The sequence below is a fragment of the Solanum lycopersicum genome, chromosome 5 (assembly GCF_036512215.1).
Source record: "Solanum lycopersicum chromosome 5, SLM_r2.1".
In the NCBI taxonomy this organism is placed as follows: domain Eukaryota; kingdom Viridiplantae; phylum Streptophyta; class Magnoliopsida; order Solanales; family Solanaceae; genus Solanum; species Solanum lycopersicum.
Genome location: NC_090804.1, coordinates 13,586,219 through 13,605,988, shown reverse-complemented (window position 1 = coordinate 13,605,988; position 19,770 = coordinate 13,586,219). Strand labels below are relative to the sequence as shown.

The 19,770-nt window shown below is 31.4% G+C and overlaps 2 protein-coding genes and 1 pseudogene across 2 annotated transcripts; 2 read left to right on the top strand and 1 right to left on the bottom strand.

Annotated features, from left to right (window-relative positions):
- Positions 1–4,876: 4,876 nt before the first annotated feature.
- Positions 4,877–7,654, top strand: LOC101253897 (uncharacterized). Its single transcript, XM_004239198.5, has 4 exons — positions 4,877–5,795; positions 6,185–6,425; positions 7,012–7,129; positions 7,207–7,654. Exons 1-4 carry the CDS (start codon positions 5,236–5,238, stop codon positions 7,296–7,298), a joined length of 1,011 nt encoding a protein of 336 aa, XP_004239246.2. The 5' UTR covers positions 4,877–5,235; the 3' UTR covers positions 7,299–7,654.
- A 2,356-nt stretch (positions 7,655–10,010) lies between these two features.
- LOC138348665 (uncharacterized) lies at positions 10,011–16,909 on the top strand (annotated as a pseudogene).
- On the bottom strand, positions 16,553–19,237 carry LOC138348664 (uncharacterized). The gene is made up of 5 exons (XM_069298231.1): positions 18,654–19,237; positions 18,123–18,362; positions 17,810–17,925; positions 17,093–17,703; positions 16,553–16,993 (listed from the first exon to the last, which is right to left on the bottom strand). The coding sequence occupies exons 1-5, from the start codon at positions 19,235–19,237 to the stop codon at positions 16,553–16,555; spliced, it is 1,992 nt and encodes a 663-aa protein (XP_069154332.1).
- Positions 19,238–19,770: the final 533 nt, after the last annotated feature.

Genomic DNA, 19,770 nt, shown 5'->3' with positions numbered 1-19,770 from the left:
ATATTGCATGTTTATTATATTTGTACATTGTTTTTATTTTCAATTTGAAAAAATGAACCCAATCGGGAACCACAATTGTGGATTTTGAAGGGTGCCTAACCCCTTCCCTTCGGAATAACTTGAACCCCTTACCTAGAATCAAATTGGTTTCGTAGATATTTCTTTCAGGTTAATTAATTAATCGATTTCCTAGTTTTTTCAAAAAAAACTAAGTGGTGACTCCCTTTAATCCCTTTTTACCCCTTTTCACTTTTAACCCCTTTTACCCGTTTTAAAAATTCAATTAACCAATTCTTTTTTAATTGAGTCACCGCGATGTTACTCCCATTCAAAGGATGTCAACACATACTTTTTTACCTCCAATACTGGCAGTTCAAGTAGGACTAAATAAATCCATATGATGAAGCTGAAGAGGCTTAGAAGTACTTCCAATATCTTTTCTTCTAAAAGATGAACGAGTCTGCTTACCCAACTAACATGTTTCACAGGCATGATATTTTTCAAACTTTAGTTTTGGTTAGCCAATAACTAATTCAAGTATGGAAAGTTTCTCAAGGGCATGCATACTTGTGTATTTGAGTTTACGGTGTCATAGGCAAGGATCACTTGTAACTGTAGTAAGACGTGTAAGAGAAGGAAAATTAACATTATTTAGAACATATATATTGTCTACTCTTTCTTCTATTAGAGTAAGACCTTTCTCGGGATATTTCATGATGCAATTAGATGTGTTGAATGTAACTTGAAATCATTGTTCTTGAAATCTTGTTGAGGTCTCTGCCTTCTTTGTCTTAGGATTTGTCTTACTCCTCTATTTATGAGAGTCATTCCTTCATCTTGGTTTTCTCACCTTCTTCTCCAGCTTTAAATGTCTTAGCCGTGAAAGCTACAATTTTCTTTTTATCATTTTTTATTGTACTTATTGATGTGATTTTGTTCATATGCCATCACGTTCTCATAGAGTTCATCATATGTCATTTTCTGCAGATCTCTTTCTTCTAGAACTATAGTTTTAGTTTCTCAAGCCTTGGGAAGACATCGAACAAGTTTGCTGACTTGTAATGCATTTGAATACACCATTCTAAGAGTTTTTAGTTTACTAACAATTTTTCTAAATTTTGAAAACAAAGATTCAACGTTTTCATCTTCTGTCATTTTGAACACCTCATATGCATTAACAAGTGCACCGATCCGTGCCTACTTCACTTTGGTGTTCCTTCATATGTTACTTCTAGTTTTTTCTACATTTATTTTGCAGTATCGCATGTCGATATCTTGTCGTACTCTGCTTTACTTACTGCACAATATAACAAACTTATCGCTCTAACATTAGTTTGAATTACCTCTTGTTGTTCTTTAGTGATGTCAAATGATTCAGAATCGAATGGATTTTCAATGCCGTTTTTTAGTAAGCTCCGAAATGGGTTTTAGACCCTTCTTAATCACTATCCATGCTTGATGATCAGTTGAGTTGACAAATATTTTGAATTTGTTTTTCCAGTGAGAGTAATGTTGTCCTTTGAAGTATGGTGGTCGGTGTGATGAGTGACCATCTTGACGTGAGGCTTCAGGGATTGCTAGTGTGTTATTTTGAATCTTTCTCACGTGTGGTTAAACACTAAAATGATGAGACCTGCTCTGATACCAATTGAAAGTCAAGAGGAGGGTGAATTGAATATTCGCCTTAGTCGACTCCTAGTGAGGAGTAGTCGACTCACATGTAGATTAGCTCAACCGTATAAAATAAGATAATATGTTGAAATTAAATGAACAGAAAATTTTATACTATTTTGAATCACTGATGTGGTGCCTAGTCCAATCCCCTTGGATTTCAAGGGTTTCCTCAAGAGCTTCGAACAAACTTGATAACAGAATATGTAGACATGGAATCATGTTTGATATACAAATCATAACTTCTATTTTGGTGGCACTGCCTCTACTTGTATAACCTACTCTCATAATATTTTCTTCTCTTTTTCTTTTATAATTGTTCACTCTCGTGTATAAAGCGTTTATCAAAACTGAAAGAAGATTACAGATAAGATCAAACGAGTTGCGTGCGTCAAACTAACGGTCGAGGGGGTTTATATAGGATGCTCTTATCAGAAACCCATGGGTGTTTGAATCAATGATCATTAAGCTTATCCTTGAAATCCTGATTCATTTGCAATTGATTTGCTGAGTCATGTCCATATCAGCTATGTGCATGACGAATCAATTTTTCCTTGTTAGATGATCTTGAGTCATGGCTTGATCTTCATCACTTGATTTGATTTCTCCTAATTTTGATCTTGACTGGTTGTCCGATATTTCTTCCTTGATTTCACCTTTATTTGATTATCTTGTCCTTCTTGATTTACTTGAGAAAACTTCCTTGTGTGTTTTCCTTTAATTATTGCAAGCTGTGAATTTTGATTTGATTGATTGAATATTTACTTTCCTTTCTTAACTGGATGCGCTCATGATTTGTTTGATTCCTGCAATCCTCTAGATTTAGAGTTTGTGCTGTGTATCTTGTTTCTTTCCTGTATCAATAATATTTTGTTTGGGTCTGATCATTTGATTTATATCCTTCCTAAATTAGAAAACTAGCCACAATCCCTAACTTAATTAGTAAAAACATATATATTTTAAAATAATTATTGAAAATGTCAAAAATTTTAATATTTTATTAAAAAAATTTGTATCCGAATTTTATTCGTCAAAATAGTTTAACATTGAACCAAATTCTACATCCACTACCTATTTACACTTATTCCTAGGCTTTAATACCATTAAATTTATTTTTCATCTTTCATGTTGTCATTTTTTTTTCTCTTTCATCAAATTTTCAGTTTTCACAATCCCCATCATTCACATTTTCTCTTCTTCTTTTTTTTTTCATCAAATTTCACCATTATTTTCTCCCTCGTTGTTGAAGAAGAACTGATTATTCAAGTTAATACCAATTTGTTCATATCTATCAATTAATCAAGAAATCTCTCAATTGATTAAGGTATTTTCGAAGTCATCATTTATTTTGCAAGATTTCGTGAGATATTATTTTCAAAATCACACATTATGTTGAATTTCAGATTGTATGTATTTAGGTTTTTCCGTCATTTTTTTATTTTTATGTGAGTTTGTTAACATACTCATCAAATATTTATGTATTTTAGATTTTTAGTATTTTAAATAATTCTTTTTATCTTTTTTTATGACTTGTTTTTATATTTCAGATTTAGTATAATCTACATTAGCATTTAGGTATTTAGTTGTTTCACAAAATTATTTGAAAATATTTTGAATGTTTCTAGAGTTTGTAGTCAAATTTGTTTTTACATATTTATTTTTTATGTATAAGTTGAACGAACATAAACAATTTTATATTTTGTATTATGTTTTGTAGCTAACCAATAATTGTATTTATAGTTGACTTACATGATGTGTGTGTGTTTTCTTTCACTTCACAAGATTTTTTTTTTAGAAACTGCATTTAAAATAGTTATGCTTTTAGCTACATGACATATCATGAGTTGGCGATGAAGAAGACTGCATTCTATTAGCTTCTTTATGTATCCCAAATTAGTTGTATCCTCATAGAATTGTATTAGATTCACTTGTAGTTTTTTAATATTGTATTTAGTTTAAATTCCCTTAGACATATTCGGTTCAATTAATGTCCAAAATGAATTGTATTCGGTAAGTATCCTAAATTAGTTTGTCTGTATCATATGAAATATATTATATCCATCATGTGTCGTGTTTATACATCTAAAATTTTGATTTCTCTTAGTTTTTTTTAATCAAGTATGCACGATACAATTGTCATGTTGCAATTGAATAATTATACTGTGCAAGTATTTCAATTGACTTTGTGTCAATGTCAGAGTATTCAAATTTATAGTGCATCCAAAAATTAATGAAAAAACAATGAACTAGAAAGTAGAATAAAGTTCAAGATCATGAGCTTCAAGGTAAAAAAGTTGATGGATTGTATAGTGAGATCTTTTTTAACATAAATCTGAAATTGTAGGCCAATTTTGAATTTTCTTAATTTTTTATCCTTACTTTTTGAACTTTAAATATAATTTTATTTGAAATGTATTCTGATGAACTTCTTTAAATATGATTGACATTTTCCCTGCATTTATTTTGATTTAACCTGGCCCTTTGTCCCTTTAGTTATAATAAATAAATTAATTAAACAATAATATTAGATTTCTACTAAAATAAAATACCATAAAAAATTGTAAAGAGACATTACACAAACTCAACCTCAAAAATTGATTTCATGTGACCTTAAAGGATTTGTATTTTGTGGTTATAATTGTGTTGCCCAAGCGGCAGCACATTTTCTATGTTGATAATGAAAAAGTCGCAGACATAGCCACAAAAAAAGATTTATATATATTTGCTATGTTTACAAAATTATCTGTTACTTGAACCGATAAAAAATACAAATAAATGTTGAAATAACAAAAGTGTACATCAAATTAAATACCGCTATCATAATATGTAACAATTATTTTTGATATTATAATATATAAAAATTAAACCCAATTAGTAAAATTAGCAAAATTCCTTCCATTTATTTTGTGTGACATTATTTATTTATTTTTGTTAGTATAAAAAAGAATGTCATAATATTCTTAAATCATAAATATTTAAAAATATTATTCATTTTTATTCTTGTTGGTCTCACTTAATTTTGAACTACTCTAATATATTTATGAAGAAAGAGAAAAATAAATTTACTTTTTTTAAAGACAATTTAATACACATTTAACGTTTTTATTATTTCTTAAATTCTATAATCCATTAAATATTATCAACTAAAATAAGATGGATAGAATATTATTGTTCTTATCCATCACTACACCTTTTTCAAGGACAGGAAAAACAAAAGAAGGTTTTATTTCATTATTTTATTTTACAACGTAACGTATATATATGAGAATATGCCCATAGCGGGAAAAGAACGTGGGTCTTGAAACACCCATAACGTTACAATTTTTCTGTTAACCAATAATAATATGCCACGTCGTTTGAATACAGCTGTCACCCGCTTCACCAAAACCCGTAGACAAAACTTGAAAAACAGTAAATAAAGACTTTTGATTGGTCCACGTGTCCATCAACACTTTCAACTCCTGTAAAATGTAGCCGTTTGCCCTAACCACTCTTTCCTTTTTTCCCCACTTTCTGTTTCCGCCATTGTAGTGTCCAAATAGAACAAATTTTTTTTTATCAAGAATGGGGAAACTCATCTGCGACTCAACAGCATCGTCGCCGGTGATTCCATGGCGGGATCCTACCTCTACTCCATCATCTATCGACCTCGTTGACCAATCATCGCCGGCGATCACCCCTGTCGCCGTCGTTGATACATCTTCCTGGGAAAATGTTTCATCTTTAGAGGACCAGCAGAGAAGGCATTTGATAAAGATTCAGTCTAAAGGAGTGCTGTGGAAACATCCTCAGGATCAGAATGCTTCTATGGTTTTCCGGTTGAGCCACGGCGGAGAAGTCGAGGCAGACGGAAACTGTCTTTTTACGGCTTGTGGGAAATCAATGGGGGTTAAAACGGTGTCGTACGCGAGAGATCTGAGACGGAGGACTGTGCGGAGGTTCTTGGAAGATCTTGGATCGGAGAAAGAAGCGATTGAATCGGCGATTAAGCACATGTATTCTCCGGATCTGAAATCTGGTTGGGGTATTCATGTGGTTCAAGAGCTGAAGCTATTAGCTAAGAAGGACGATAGGGAGGTTCTGGAATCGGCTATTTCCGAGCTTGTTCACCTCGGAATGCAGCGGTAATTTCCTATCCATTTCGCCTAATTATTCATTTTATGCATTAGGGATTGAGGCCTAAATTCTTGTTATTTGTTAGATCTGGATGAGAAAGTTTAGATCTGGTTCATTCCGTTAAGGATTTCATGCATTTTGCCATCGAGAATGTCCTCTTTGAAGTGGGAATTGCTTTTATTTGTAATTAATTTGATACGAAGAAGAAATCAAAGTTTTGTTTGCTGGGTTTTCACCACTGTCTGTATCTGCCCGGAAAAGATTTTCAAAACTTTGGTTTTTCTGGTATATGTTAATTAGGTCTTAGGCTTATAGCAAGTGTAAAATTGATTGAGTAGCTTTCAAATTTTTTTTGGATATGGTTGTGTTTTTTTATAATAGTTTTTTGACATTGAAGAGAATTGGCTGCTGAGTCTATATACAAAGAGAGATGCATAGCTGTGGATGATGGTCCAAGTTGGGCAAAGTACATGTCGATTTCTGGTTCACCTGATGATGAATATGATATCATCACTTTGCAGTATACTGAGGACGGTTTATTAACTGTAGATGAAAATTGTGATGGTCATGCGGCTGCATTTGGAGACGATATAGCTATTGAGTGTCTTGCAACCGAGTTTAAAAGAGAGATCTTTGTGGTAAGAAAACAATATTCTACACTCATCTTCTTTAGCATGACTTTTACATTCCCTTGAAAACGATAAGATTACACAATCAGCATGAACATTCTGAAGATGCACCAGTTATGCAGTGTATTGTTTTTGTTTCAGTTTCCAAATTGTGCTATTCAGGCTTTTCTCTGTATGAAGCTGCATAATTTGATAATCGAAAGACAATGTCATGAGAGCAATAAGCGATGATATCCATGAGAACAATGCTAATGAAAGTAGAATGCTTCAGAAAGATAATTTTTATCTTTCTAGTGGGTGGCCCGTTACTTTTTCAATTTGGAATGACGACATGTGTCTATTCAGAAAGCGGGTTTACCTGTGGTCATATTAGTGATCCTCCTATTCTTTTCATAGGTTCTTCTTTGTTTTTTGATAAATAGGAGATGATCCCTCAAAAAGGATTTTGATACATTGTGTGCAATTCATTTCTCAACTCCTATGCTCCTTTCGCTTTGGTTTGTTTCTTGTCATGATTCTCTTTGTTGCTGACATTTCTCAATTGTGTGATGTTGGATTGTTAATCAAACAATTTCTTTTCTTCTGTTGGATTTAGGTGCAAGCTCATGGATCGGATGCAATGGTTGATGAAGAAAATTGTGTCTTCTTTCTGCCACATCGTCCCAAATGTGAAATATGTGAACCTCCTTTCTTCCTTTTCATGAAAGGAACAGGTACGTTAAATTTTTGGAATAAAAGATCCTAGTGCTAATATTTTAGCCCATCTGAGATTGTACGTTGGTAATTGCAGGTTGGTGTGGTGCTGGGGCGGATCATTATGAGCCTCTTATTGCTTCTCCTTCAGCTTATGTTTCGCAGGAAAAGGTAGCATTGGTTCTGTAGGTAATTAGTTGAGGTGGTTAAGAGAGGTGGTAGTTAGTTGTTTGGTTTTCAATTGGAAAGATGTTCCCGATTCTTTTCTAGGTTTAAGGAGGAAGATGTCCAATTGGGACATCAAATTTTTGTTGAAGAGGGTATGTAGGATTTCGAAGTCCATCATCAGGCATGCCTGCGTGGCCTGGCCTGGTTATATTTAGTTTTGTTGCCGGCTCGTTTTGTTGTGCATTTTTTTGAGGCTAGTTGTAGTTTTGCTGCTGAGTGCTGTGGGGGTTCTATTCTTTTGAGAGGTGTAGTACACTTAATTTGTTGTAACTCATGCTGAATTCCAATCTTAACAAGGAAAATGGCTTCTCTCTTCATTGTCAGTTGTTTTGAGAAAATCTGATTTGAACGGCATCTTCTTGTTTTGCTTTAGAACAAGTATGAAGAATCATTCTTTCCCGTAAAGAATTAACCAAACTCATATTATGTCTCGCGAGTTCTTATTAAATGCTAAGAATGCCCCTATGAGCTGCCCATAGATGAAGAGGGGGAACTAAGACATGCTTAGAATGCACCTACAAGAACTTACATAGGGCGTACGGCATTCTTACTGGGGCGGACGCTGTGTGTATAATGAGGAGGTTGACGGTGAAAATATTTTTATTTATATATTGGTTAAAATTATTTTTTAGATATGTATAATAGATGTCGAACTCCTCTCGCTAGTTTGTATATTTACTTCTTAGATTTTGAACTCTTTCATTAAAAATTTGCGAATATATGTCCCGCCATTGGTTACCCCCGTTTGTACAATATTTTTCACGCTTAAAAATTTTATACGTAGTTTAATTAATTATAAATAAAAAAATTATTATAGTTAAATAAAATAATTACACGGCAAGTTCCACGGTTTGTATCAAAACGTGTAAGTTTTCTCTTTCATCTTTTATACAAATCAAACATTCTTTCTCTTATCATACACAGTAATCTATCTCCTAAAATCTGTCACTTCCCCTTAAATAACTTTAAAAAATTCAAATTCAAATTCAAAATTTGAAATTTTCATTCATCAAATTTTGAAAATTACAGTTACACAAGTCCAATATTGTATAATTATATAACTAAATTTATTAGGTATTTGGAGGTGTATATTGATTTGGTTTAAACTGCTTTATTTATATATATTTTCACTTCATAATTTTAAGACACATGCAAGTATACTTTATATACTTCAAATACAAATACAAGCATGATATATGTAACAACTTGTTTGATTTAAACAATTCAATTTATACTTAACTTAAAAACATACAGTTTATTCATAAACATATTGTAGACAATAGAATTCGCGTAGTGAAAACAATAATCAAGAACAGAAAATTATAGCAACAATCGTTTTATTATTTCAAATGCGAGTGTTACAATCTTTATAGTTCCTCTGAATTCGCCTTTTCAAATATAAATTCAAGAGCTTTAAAGCTTGTTCTTGAATCTATGATGAACTTGAACTTGAACTTTATCTTGATCTTGACTTTTATTTGAATTCAAGGGCTTCTAGCTTGTTCTTGAATTTGGTGATTTTGATCTTGATCGTTCTTGAACTTGAATGCTTGAATTCTTAAACTTGTAGCTTTGTAGAGAATTAAATGACGTTTGTACCACAGAGTTTCTCTAGCTTCTTGTTTAGAATTTTCTGTCCCTTTTCTGAATTGTTTAGAATTTTCTGTCTCTTTTCTGAATTATGAGGACCCCTATTTATAGTTTTAGAATAGAGGAGTTGCGATTGGAATAGGATTCCGTTCAGCCAATCAGATTGAAGTGACATGGCATTTGGGCTTTATGGAGCGGGCTTGTCATCTTTGACACATGTCATGATTCTATTGGTTTTCTTATTTGACTTGGCATACCACATCATTTGCACACGTGGCGTCAAGATGGGCTCTAGAATGAGATGAGATTGGGTTTAACAAATTGGGTTCATCCAATGTAGCCCAAATCAATTAATTTAGGGAATAATTACCTGAATATACAACTTAAGTTTACATATCCTCCATATTTCCCTTCTTTTTTAAAAAATTACTAAAATCCCTATTTTTTTAATAAATTTAATCTAACAGATACATAAATAAATTAGAATCCTAATTAATACAAACCAATTAAATCTTACCCCTAATTATACTCTTTATTTCCCCCAAATAAAATACCCATACACGACTCTCATAATTAATACTAACCAATTAAATATTATCCCTTATTTTACTCTTTATTTTTCCAAAATAAAGAAACCTTTTTCACCACTCCCACTAATTAATTACTAAACTGTTCATCTTCCTCTTAGTTGTCCGCCATTTTTCTCAGTCAGTCTCCCTTTGATTCCTTCCATCCGTCCGCCTTCCTCTAAGTTGTCCGCCATTTTCTCCGTCTGTCCGCCTAATTAATTACTAAACTGTTCATTTTTCCTCTTAGTTGTCCGCCATTTTTCTCAGTCAGTCTCCTTTGATTCCCTCCTTCCGTCCGCCTTCCTCTAAGTTGTCCGCCATTTTCTCCGTCCGTCCGCCTTTGATTTCGTCTGTCCGCCTTCCTCTAAGCTGTCCGCCATTTTTCTCTACCTGTCCTCCTTTGAAAATCAAAGTTGTGCTCTCCGTCCGTACGCCGTCGTCTAATCTGTCCGCCTCCGTCCGTACGCCTTCGTCTAATCTGTCAGCCATCTCTGTCCGCCATTTTTTTCTAACAATGGATAACCAAAGTTCGAAGAATCATAAAACACAAGAAGAGGCACATGCAAAGACACCCGAGAAGAGGGGTAGAAAGCTTGCAATGGCCATGTCCAGACCTCCACGGCCACCGGTACGTATTTCGATTTTAATTTTTTTTATTTTTTTTGTCACATGCAATGAATTTTTGTGTTATCAGAAAAAATATTTTTAGATTCTTTATCTGATTCAGAAAATACTATTTTTTTTTTGTACATGTTGTTTATTAAGTATGACTAATGTATAAATAAGTTGAATTTCAAAAAAAAATTTATGTAAATCAAAACCCAGTTGCCCATCATCTTGGTTGTCACCTCCTTTTGGGGTTTATGCTTAATAGATCTTTAATAAGAATATAATTTTAAGTTCCTGTATCAATTATATTTTTTTGTACATGTTGTTTATTAAGTATTACTAATGTATAAATAAGTTGAAATTCAAAAAAAAAATTATGTAAATCAAAACCCAATTGCCCATCCTCTTGGTTGTCACCTCCTTTTGGGGTTTATGCTTAATAGATCTTTAATAAGAATATAATTTTAATTTCCTGTATCAATTATATTTTTTAGAGTATTTATCTGATTCAGAAAATGCTAACAGACTCATATTTGTAGTACTTATAAATAAGTTGAAATTCAAAAAAAAAATTATATAAATCATACCCAGTTGCCCATCCTCTTGGTTGTCACCTCCTTTTGGGGTTTATGCTTAATAGATCTTTAATAAGAATATAATTTTAATTTCCTGTATCAATTATATTTTTTAGATTATTTATCTGATTCACAAAATACTAACAGATACATAATTGTAGTTATATTTATGTATCAAGTATAACTTTGAATTTTTTGTATCATTTAGTATCAAGTAGACAGAATTATAATTGTAGTTACAATTATGTATCAAGTACGAATTTGCTTTTTTCTGTATCAAATATAACTTTGCATTTTTTTGTATCATGTTAGTATCAATTAGACAAACTTATAATTGTAGCTAAACTTATTTATCAAGTATGACTTTGCAATTTTTGTATCATGTTAATATCAAGTAGACAGACTTATAATTGTAGTTACACTTATGTATCAAATACGAATTTGCCTTTTTTGTATCATGTTAGTATCAAGTAGACAGAATTATATCATGTTAGTATCCAGTAGACAGACTTATAATTGTAGTTACACTTATGTATCAAATACGAATTTGCCTTTTTTGTATCATGTTAGTATCAAGTAGACAAACTTATATCATGTTAGTATCAAGTAGACAGACTTATAATTGTAGTTACACTTATGTATCAAATACGAATTTGCATTTTTTCTATCATGTTAGGCTATAAAGTGTCTGTTAGGTATCATTTTGGCCGACTTACGATACGTTTTTAGAATTATGTATCAATTTTATTTTTTGCATTTTATGTATCATATTAAGCTTGTATGTTATAATAAATATCAATATCACTTTTTTCAATTGCAGAATATGAATTATGTGGTTAAACAAATTCCCAAACACTTTCTTAAGTTTGGTTGTACTTACAATTCAAACATATTAAGAGACTTAGAGGAATCAATGGGGGTTGAGGGTATAGAATTATTTAGGAATAGTATATTTGGTTCATATTTGAATATTCCTAAATGTAATTACCAAGGTCAGATCACAAAGTGTTTACTTCTTTTAGAGGTGGAGCAAGATAATCTAGCCGAGGAACTTCACATTCGCCATGCTAAAGGAAATATCTTAACCTTTACTATGAAAGAATTTGCAATTATTACTGGATTGAAATGCAGTGGAAATATTAAGAATTTTACATATCCAGATTCAAAAAGAAGTAGGCTAGTTCAGAGGTATTTTCCGGGGCCCAATTACAGTGTAAATAAACAACGTCTGGTAGATCGATTTATGTTGGGTGGTTGGGATGATATTGATGATCAACTTCAGATGGCTATCATGTTTTTCATCCACTCTTTTGTATTATCTCAACTTGGTACTGCAGCAATTCCAATTGAAGATTTTTTAATGGTTGAAGATGACACTTATCGGCAGTATCCGTGGGGTCAACGTGCTTTCAGAAGTTTAATGAATTTACTTAGACAAGAGTTCAAATCTGAGAAAAAAATGTATCGATTAAATGGTATGACGTATGCACTTAATGTATGGATATATGAATGTGCTTCTGTGTTGGATAGTGAGATTGCGGTTAAAGAAAAAAATGTTATTCCAAGAATTTGCAATTGGAAAGTTGTGGCTGAAAAGCCCAAATTTGAGATGTTTATGAAAAGCGTTTTCACTGAGGTAATTAATATATAAATGTTTAGTATTTTTTTGGTACTTATCGATACATTTTTTGTTCGTTCTAACAATGATTCAATATTTTGTTATTTTTCAGCATAACTGTACAAATATTCAGCCAACTGGAGAGGAATGTACGACACTGCAATTACCTCAACCCAGTCATGTAACTCATGATGAACCTGGTACATCAAATGTTAATATTGATGTTGGGAAGCCACAAGAGGTTCCTGGATTTGAAGACTTTTCATCTGAATCACCGGATCAATTGTTGAGGAGATCACCACGAGTCTCTAGCACAAGATCTACCCCACCACCGAAGAGAAGAAAGGTTGTACATCCACATAAAACAAAGGTTTCCAAATCAACAACAGCAGAAAAGCAACCAACTCAGAATGTTTACACTCCAGATTTACCAACTTCTCAAGCTGACAATGTATCTAATGTTCCCGTAAATTCAGATTTTCGAAAAGTAATTTTCGAAAATTCACAATTAGAGGGACTGAAGCAATACTTGAAGGGTTATGTTAGTATTACAATCATATATTTTTTTGTGATTATCTTATATGTTTTATAATAATTGTTATTTATTATGAATTCTTTATAAATTGTGTAATTTGCATATAGGTTGACCAACAAGTTGGTTGTCTTGTGGAGTTGATGAAAAAAAATCATTCTGAGTTGATGAAAGTTGTTGGCGAGAAAGACAACAAAACTGAAAAGGTATTATTTTTCTTTTTTTTTTGTTTCATTTTCATTGGCACTTATCGATTTTATTTTTTTTGAACAGAAACATAATGTTGATCAAGATATTGGTGGATCTGCTGTTGATGCTGATGAACAGGTTAATGATATCAATATTGAAAAAGTTTGTATATGACACTTAAAAATAATTTTTTTTATTCATCTTTTTCTTTTCTGCCTTTTAGTTTAATAGAATTATGTATTATGTTTTGGTATTGTACAGACAGATAAAGTGGACCAACAATCTGTTTCACCTAATCACATGGATTGTTCAAAGGAACAACATATGAAGGAGGCCGTAGAGGTTATACACTCACCACAGCGTAGTCATGTTTTGATTGAAAAAGTTTCTCTTAATAATGAAAATGTAAGTACAAATATTATGAATCAGTATACATTAATTTTTTTGTTTGTGTCCGAATTTAGTCTAACAAAATATTTATTAGGATTATACAACTGGTGAAGCCTCTCACTCAGACACAAAGATTTTAAATGCGGATGAACATGATGTTGATACACTTCAGCACAACATAGAAAAGCACACTACAAGTCTGTTTTCTGTTGATACATCTACAGAAGTGGAAAACAATGTCCAACCACTATGTTTGATGAGTCATGTGGAACAAAATGAGAGTGCTTTTTGGTTATCTGATAGCCAACTACCCGTAAATAAATCTTCACTTCCTCCTGATACTGAGACTCCAGCACCACGACACAGGATGCCTTCAAGAATTTTACAGTCTCCATATTTGACAGATTTTGGATCCAACGATAAAGGCAAGGCAAAAATAGATGATGATGTTCTCCCACTCTATCCATTTGAAGGTTGTGGTATTCTTGAACAATTGTCATTAGGTATGATGGACGAGTTTTCACAATGGATTGAAAAAGGTCTCTTAAAATCACATGCGAACAAGTAAGTTATTATAATATGTCTTGCTAATTTTGTGTTGTATAATATTATTTTAATTTGTTTCTAAAAATTATTTATGTGTGTAGGAAACAATCCGAGGAAAAATACAGAGCAAAGTCTGCTTCATTTGGTGTTGATTATATTGACTTTGTTGTCGCATTCCCTATGGACAAGAACTGGTTTTATACTATGTCACAGCCGAATAGATGTTGGACTGATGAGGTATCTTATACATTATTTTGTCAAATTGTGATTTTTAGGTATCACTTCAAAACTTACTATATTGTATGTAGTTAATAATAAGTATCAAATACTATGACACTATTTTGTATCATGTTGTTATTAATATGATTGTTATTAATATTAAGTATCAACTTGATTATTTAAAATATATTTATCAGTTAGGGTATCAAACCAGTTCCTGCATATATTTTCCACTTATCAAATACATTTTACCATGTATTATGTTTTCTCTTATTTTGCAGCATATAGATGTAATCTTTTACTATCTCCGCAAGAAGTCCAAACAAAGAAGCATGGATCAGTATAGATATACTACAGTCAATTGCTTGTTTAAGTCTCATATAAACAAAGCATATTCAAGGGTATTATAACAGTCATGCAGATGATACAATTAGCACACAAGAACACATGATTCGTGCTGCTGCCGTATCAGTTCATGAAAGGTCTATCATTAACATCATCAATGGTTTTTCTATTCCTGTTGCTTTACCGTGGCATTTAGTAGATGAGGTTTACGTTCCTGTAAACTGTGATGAAAATTTTCATTGGGTGTTGGCTGTTGTGGTTCTAAAAGAAAGGCTTATAAGGGTGTATGACTCAACTTCGGGATCAAGAAAGAGAGTTCATTTTACAGACATCAAGAAGTTGTCTCAAATCCTTCCAAACTACCTTCATGGTAGTGGCTTCTTTGAAAAAAAGGAGCGAACAGATTGGGATGCATTGGATACATATAAAGACATGAAAACTGGAGAACTTTTGGGTCCACAACATTCGTTTAATGTGGAGTTTGCTCAAGACAACATGCAACAAATAAGTGATAGCCTGTGAGTATTGTTTATTATTTTATTTTATTTTTTATATCTAATTCATCCTTATAATTAATCTTATTATTTTTGTAGTGATTGCGGACTGTTTGTAGCTGTATATGCAGAATTTTTGAGTGACAAAATCAATATGTCATGTAATAGTTTTGAGAGTAGCTATCTTCGCAAAAGATATGCGATACTTTTATTGAAGTATGGTCTCGACAAGATGAATGCTGGATATGTTAGCAACAGTGATGACCCTCCAAGAATGAAGAATGTATTAAACCCATCATCTGAAGATGAAATTGTTAATGTAGGCTAGTTAGTTTTCAATGTTTGAATTTTTTTTTTATTTTTTGGAGTTAAACAAGATGTTTGAAGTATTTATTAACATAACAACACATATTGTTAAATCATGAAAGTGTTTTGATTTTTAAAATGGTTTATTCTATTACTTTAATTTTTTTTATCACCGTTATGAATTCAGGATTATGTGTTTTGAGACATTAATGTCATTATTGTATCAAAACTATAATAATAATTACACTAATGTAATTATTGTCATAAAAAACACTTATTATATATACGTAAATATATTGTATGATACAAAAAAAATAAAATTATGTACGTAATTAAATTATGTATATGATACATGAAATATCAAAATATATAATATCACAAACAGTGATACTAGTTATTACACTTGATACACGCCAGTTTTTTTTTAAAAAAAAAAATTAATATCTTTTGTACAAATAAGATATATTCAGTACTATGATTTATATATATTACGAACAATGAATTTCCCTTCAAAATATGAATTTCTTTTAAGTATCTACACACATGATACTATATTACTAAATTAAATTAAATTAGAACTGAAAATAATTTGGGTGAAATTTCCGCAATTAATATTGATTAAAGTAAGTTTGAATAAGGATTATAAAATAAAGCAGTTGATACATAAATATAATGTCAAATTTAAATAGAGTTTAACAAAAAATAAAGAATTGTATGATACAAAAAAAAAATTATATACGTAATTAAATTATGTATATGATACATGAAATATCAAAATATATAATATCACAAACAGTGATACTAGTTATTAAACTTGATACACGCCATTTTTTTTTAAAAAAAAATTAATATCTTTTGTACAAATAAGATATATTCAGTACTATGATTTATATATATTACGAACAATTATTTGCCTTCAAAATATGAATTTTTTTTAATTATCTACACACATGATACTATATTACTAAATTAAATTAAATTAGAACTGAAAATAATTTGGGTGAAATTTTCACAATTAATATTGATTAAAGTAAGTTTGAGTAAGGATTATAAAATAAAGTATTTGATACATAAATATAATGTCACATTTAAATAGAGTTTAACAAAAAATAAAGAAATAGAGAACACATTGCCAAATGATCAAAGAAATTTATTGAATCAGAATCTCTGTGTAACAGTGGAACCAAATGCTACACTATTACATTTATTAAAGGAACTCCTGAAACATAATCATTATGAATCTTTTGGAAAGAAAGTACATGTTCTTCTATTGTGACCTTCTTGTCCACATCGTCCACAACAATTTGTGTTTCCGCTTAGCTTTTCATCTGCATTTTTCTTTCTTTTTTTTCTTGGTCTACCAGGCATTTTTTTGTATCTTGGTGGCAATACAACTTCTTCCAAAACACTTTCCGGAACTATCCAATCACTTTTGTCCGGCATTGGTTCCATTGGAACTGCATAGTTGTTTGCTAATGCATCAGGTTTATAGTAATCAGAACAGTATGGGTGTACATCTTTGATATTCTTCTTCTTCAGAACAGCCATTGCATGCGCACAAGGTATTTCATCATGCTGAAATCTACCACAAGAACAATTCTTTCTCTCAAGGCAAACGATGTATCTTATACCACCTTCATAAACTGAAAAAATGAATTCTGAAGATGCAACAACCTACAATAGTTTTTAAAAAGTTATTGTTGGATTTTTTGATACAAAAAAAAATCTTAAAATATTTAAGCAAGATACATAATATTTGATATGAATAAATACCTTCATTTTCAAACATTTGGATGCGTTTATAATCAATATCTCTTCAAATTTCCTCCCTACTGTTTCCTTTGTATAAGATGTTATTTCTCTATTTTTGCAGTTCCAAGAACCAAATAGAATTCTGGCTTCTTCCAATAAGTCCAAAACAGGTAATTGTCGTGCATCAACAAGACAACCATTGATACATTCCGCAATGTTAGATGTCATCATTCTACCCCTATTCACGGTTGCATGAGATTGAGACCACCTTTCATAGCCAGCCTCTTCAAGATAATTTTTAACTCTGCCATCTACTTTTTCCACTTTAGCCATTAATTTTTCAAAATCCTTTTTCCGATAAGCCTTAGCCATCGAATAAAACAGATCACTTAGAGTGTTTTTACTTCTCTTGTAGTATGTACAAACATTTTTCCACAAGTGCCATATGCATGCAAAATGTGGAACATTTGGATAAACTATACTAACACTCTTAATTATGCTTTCGTTTCTATCAGAAACAACACACATTTTTTCTCTCTCACCAAATGCATTTTTGAACTGTGTGAAGAACAATGTCCATGAACAATCATTTTCCGTATCGACGATCCCGTAAGCTAATGGTAATATGCAACCTTAACATAGTCAACACACAATATTAATGTACTTGATACATAATGTTGAAACAATGTTATTATTATCATTTTAAAAAAATTATAATTATGCAGCAACATGACATACCTGCCCTATCAAGAGTACTTGCGGATACAAACGTCCCTTTGTAAGCTCCACTAAGATGTGAACCATCAACAACAACAACAACAGGCCTACAGAACTCAAACCCTCTCATCAAAGGCCTAAAAGCAATGAATAGATACATAAATTCATTTTTTTCTGATTTGTGCATCCGTATATAAGAATTTGGATACACCGAGCCAACATATGTATGTATCTTGGCATATTTTTATATGCATCTACAGGATTGCCCCTTATCAACTCTAGTGCACGTTCTTTAGCACGTCATGTTTGCTGGTAAGAAATCTTAACACCATACATTTCCCTAACATCATCAACTATATCATTTGGAGTATGTTTTCTTTTATGATTTACCAATTTTGGAGCTGTAAAAGCACCAGTAAATCCAACAGTAGCTTGTACTTTACTTAATACCCTATCCCTTAATGGACATGCATGCTCACTGTTGAAGTATCTTACTTTGAATATATCAGTGTTTTTCCTAACAGACGCCTTTAATTTCCAACAACAATTCTCCGAATAACACTCTAAAACATAGCTGCAATTATACCAATATAAATTTGTTAGTTAGTAGTAAAAATGCATACTTGAAACTTTAAGATTTGATACAAAATTTTTGATATTTACACATGTTCACAGACACGTCAACATAATAATACAAAATAAATTAAACTGTCACAATTATAATTGCATCTTTGACTTATACAAAATAAATTTTTAATTATCCAACACCAAGTGATATACTAACCATGTAAATAATTCAAATTTATCCAAAAATATCATTATCTAAAGTGTGTAAACAAAAATCAAATATGAAATACTTACATACCTTTTTGTATCTGACCGTTTGACTCTAAAATTGAAGCTAGTTTTAATTTTGTATTTCATCATTACAGCCACAAGAGTTGCTTTATCCTTGTACAATTGTTTCGTCTCCACATTTGATATATTTGTATCTGATATATAATTTTCTTTCTCCATCTCGGGTATGTAACAAGAATCACCAATGTTTGATTCAACAACGTTTAGAGCATTAGCGTCTCTTTGTCCACTTTCATTACACATAATTGCACCACTGCTTGAATCAAAAATTTGTAACTCCTCAGTACTTTTATCAGTTGTATTGATGCAAAGCGGATACATACTGAATCCAACCTCTTGCTTCTTTATTTCTATAAATAGCTTCACACCCATATCATTCCTAATTATCATCGGAGAAGAATTGCCCTCTACAATATATCGGATAATAATATTTTTTTTCAATTCATCAATATTTAATTCAGTAGCAATTGCTGAGATTAGATTCATATATGAAATATTTTCTCCAACCACTGTCCCATCACTTTTGTATTGATTGTATTTAACCTCACTCTCCCATATTCCTGAATGCTTTAGCAATATCGTGATATTCATTACGAAATCGGATACAAATACCTTCAACGAAAATTTCAATATCGTTTCTGCCAAAAAAATGGAAGATCACTAATCAAAATAAAAAATTTCGTTTCTGCATAAAAGAAGAGAAGATCACTAATGACAAATTTTAAGGGAATAATACTGCTTTTAAAACACACAAGTTAATGCCTGTATTTAAGGGATATATTTATGAATTCAATATAATCCGAATCATTTTATAAATTTATATTTAATAAATTTTAAATGATTACAAATGCCCCCTGCTTCAAGTCTTGTCGAGATATTTTATCTTTTAGAGACTAGGCTTGAAGCATTAACCGGTTACTATGTTCACCTTAGTTAAAAATGAACTATAATTGAATTAACAATCGTAATCCTACTCAATTTCATATTCCTATATATGGTTTATTGCCCAAACCAAAAGGAAATCATAATTCGATTAGGAATTGTAATCCTACTCAATTTCATATTCATATATATGTTTTATTGCCCAAGCCAAAAAGAAATTGTAATTGAACTAGGAATTGTAA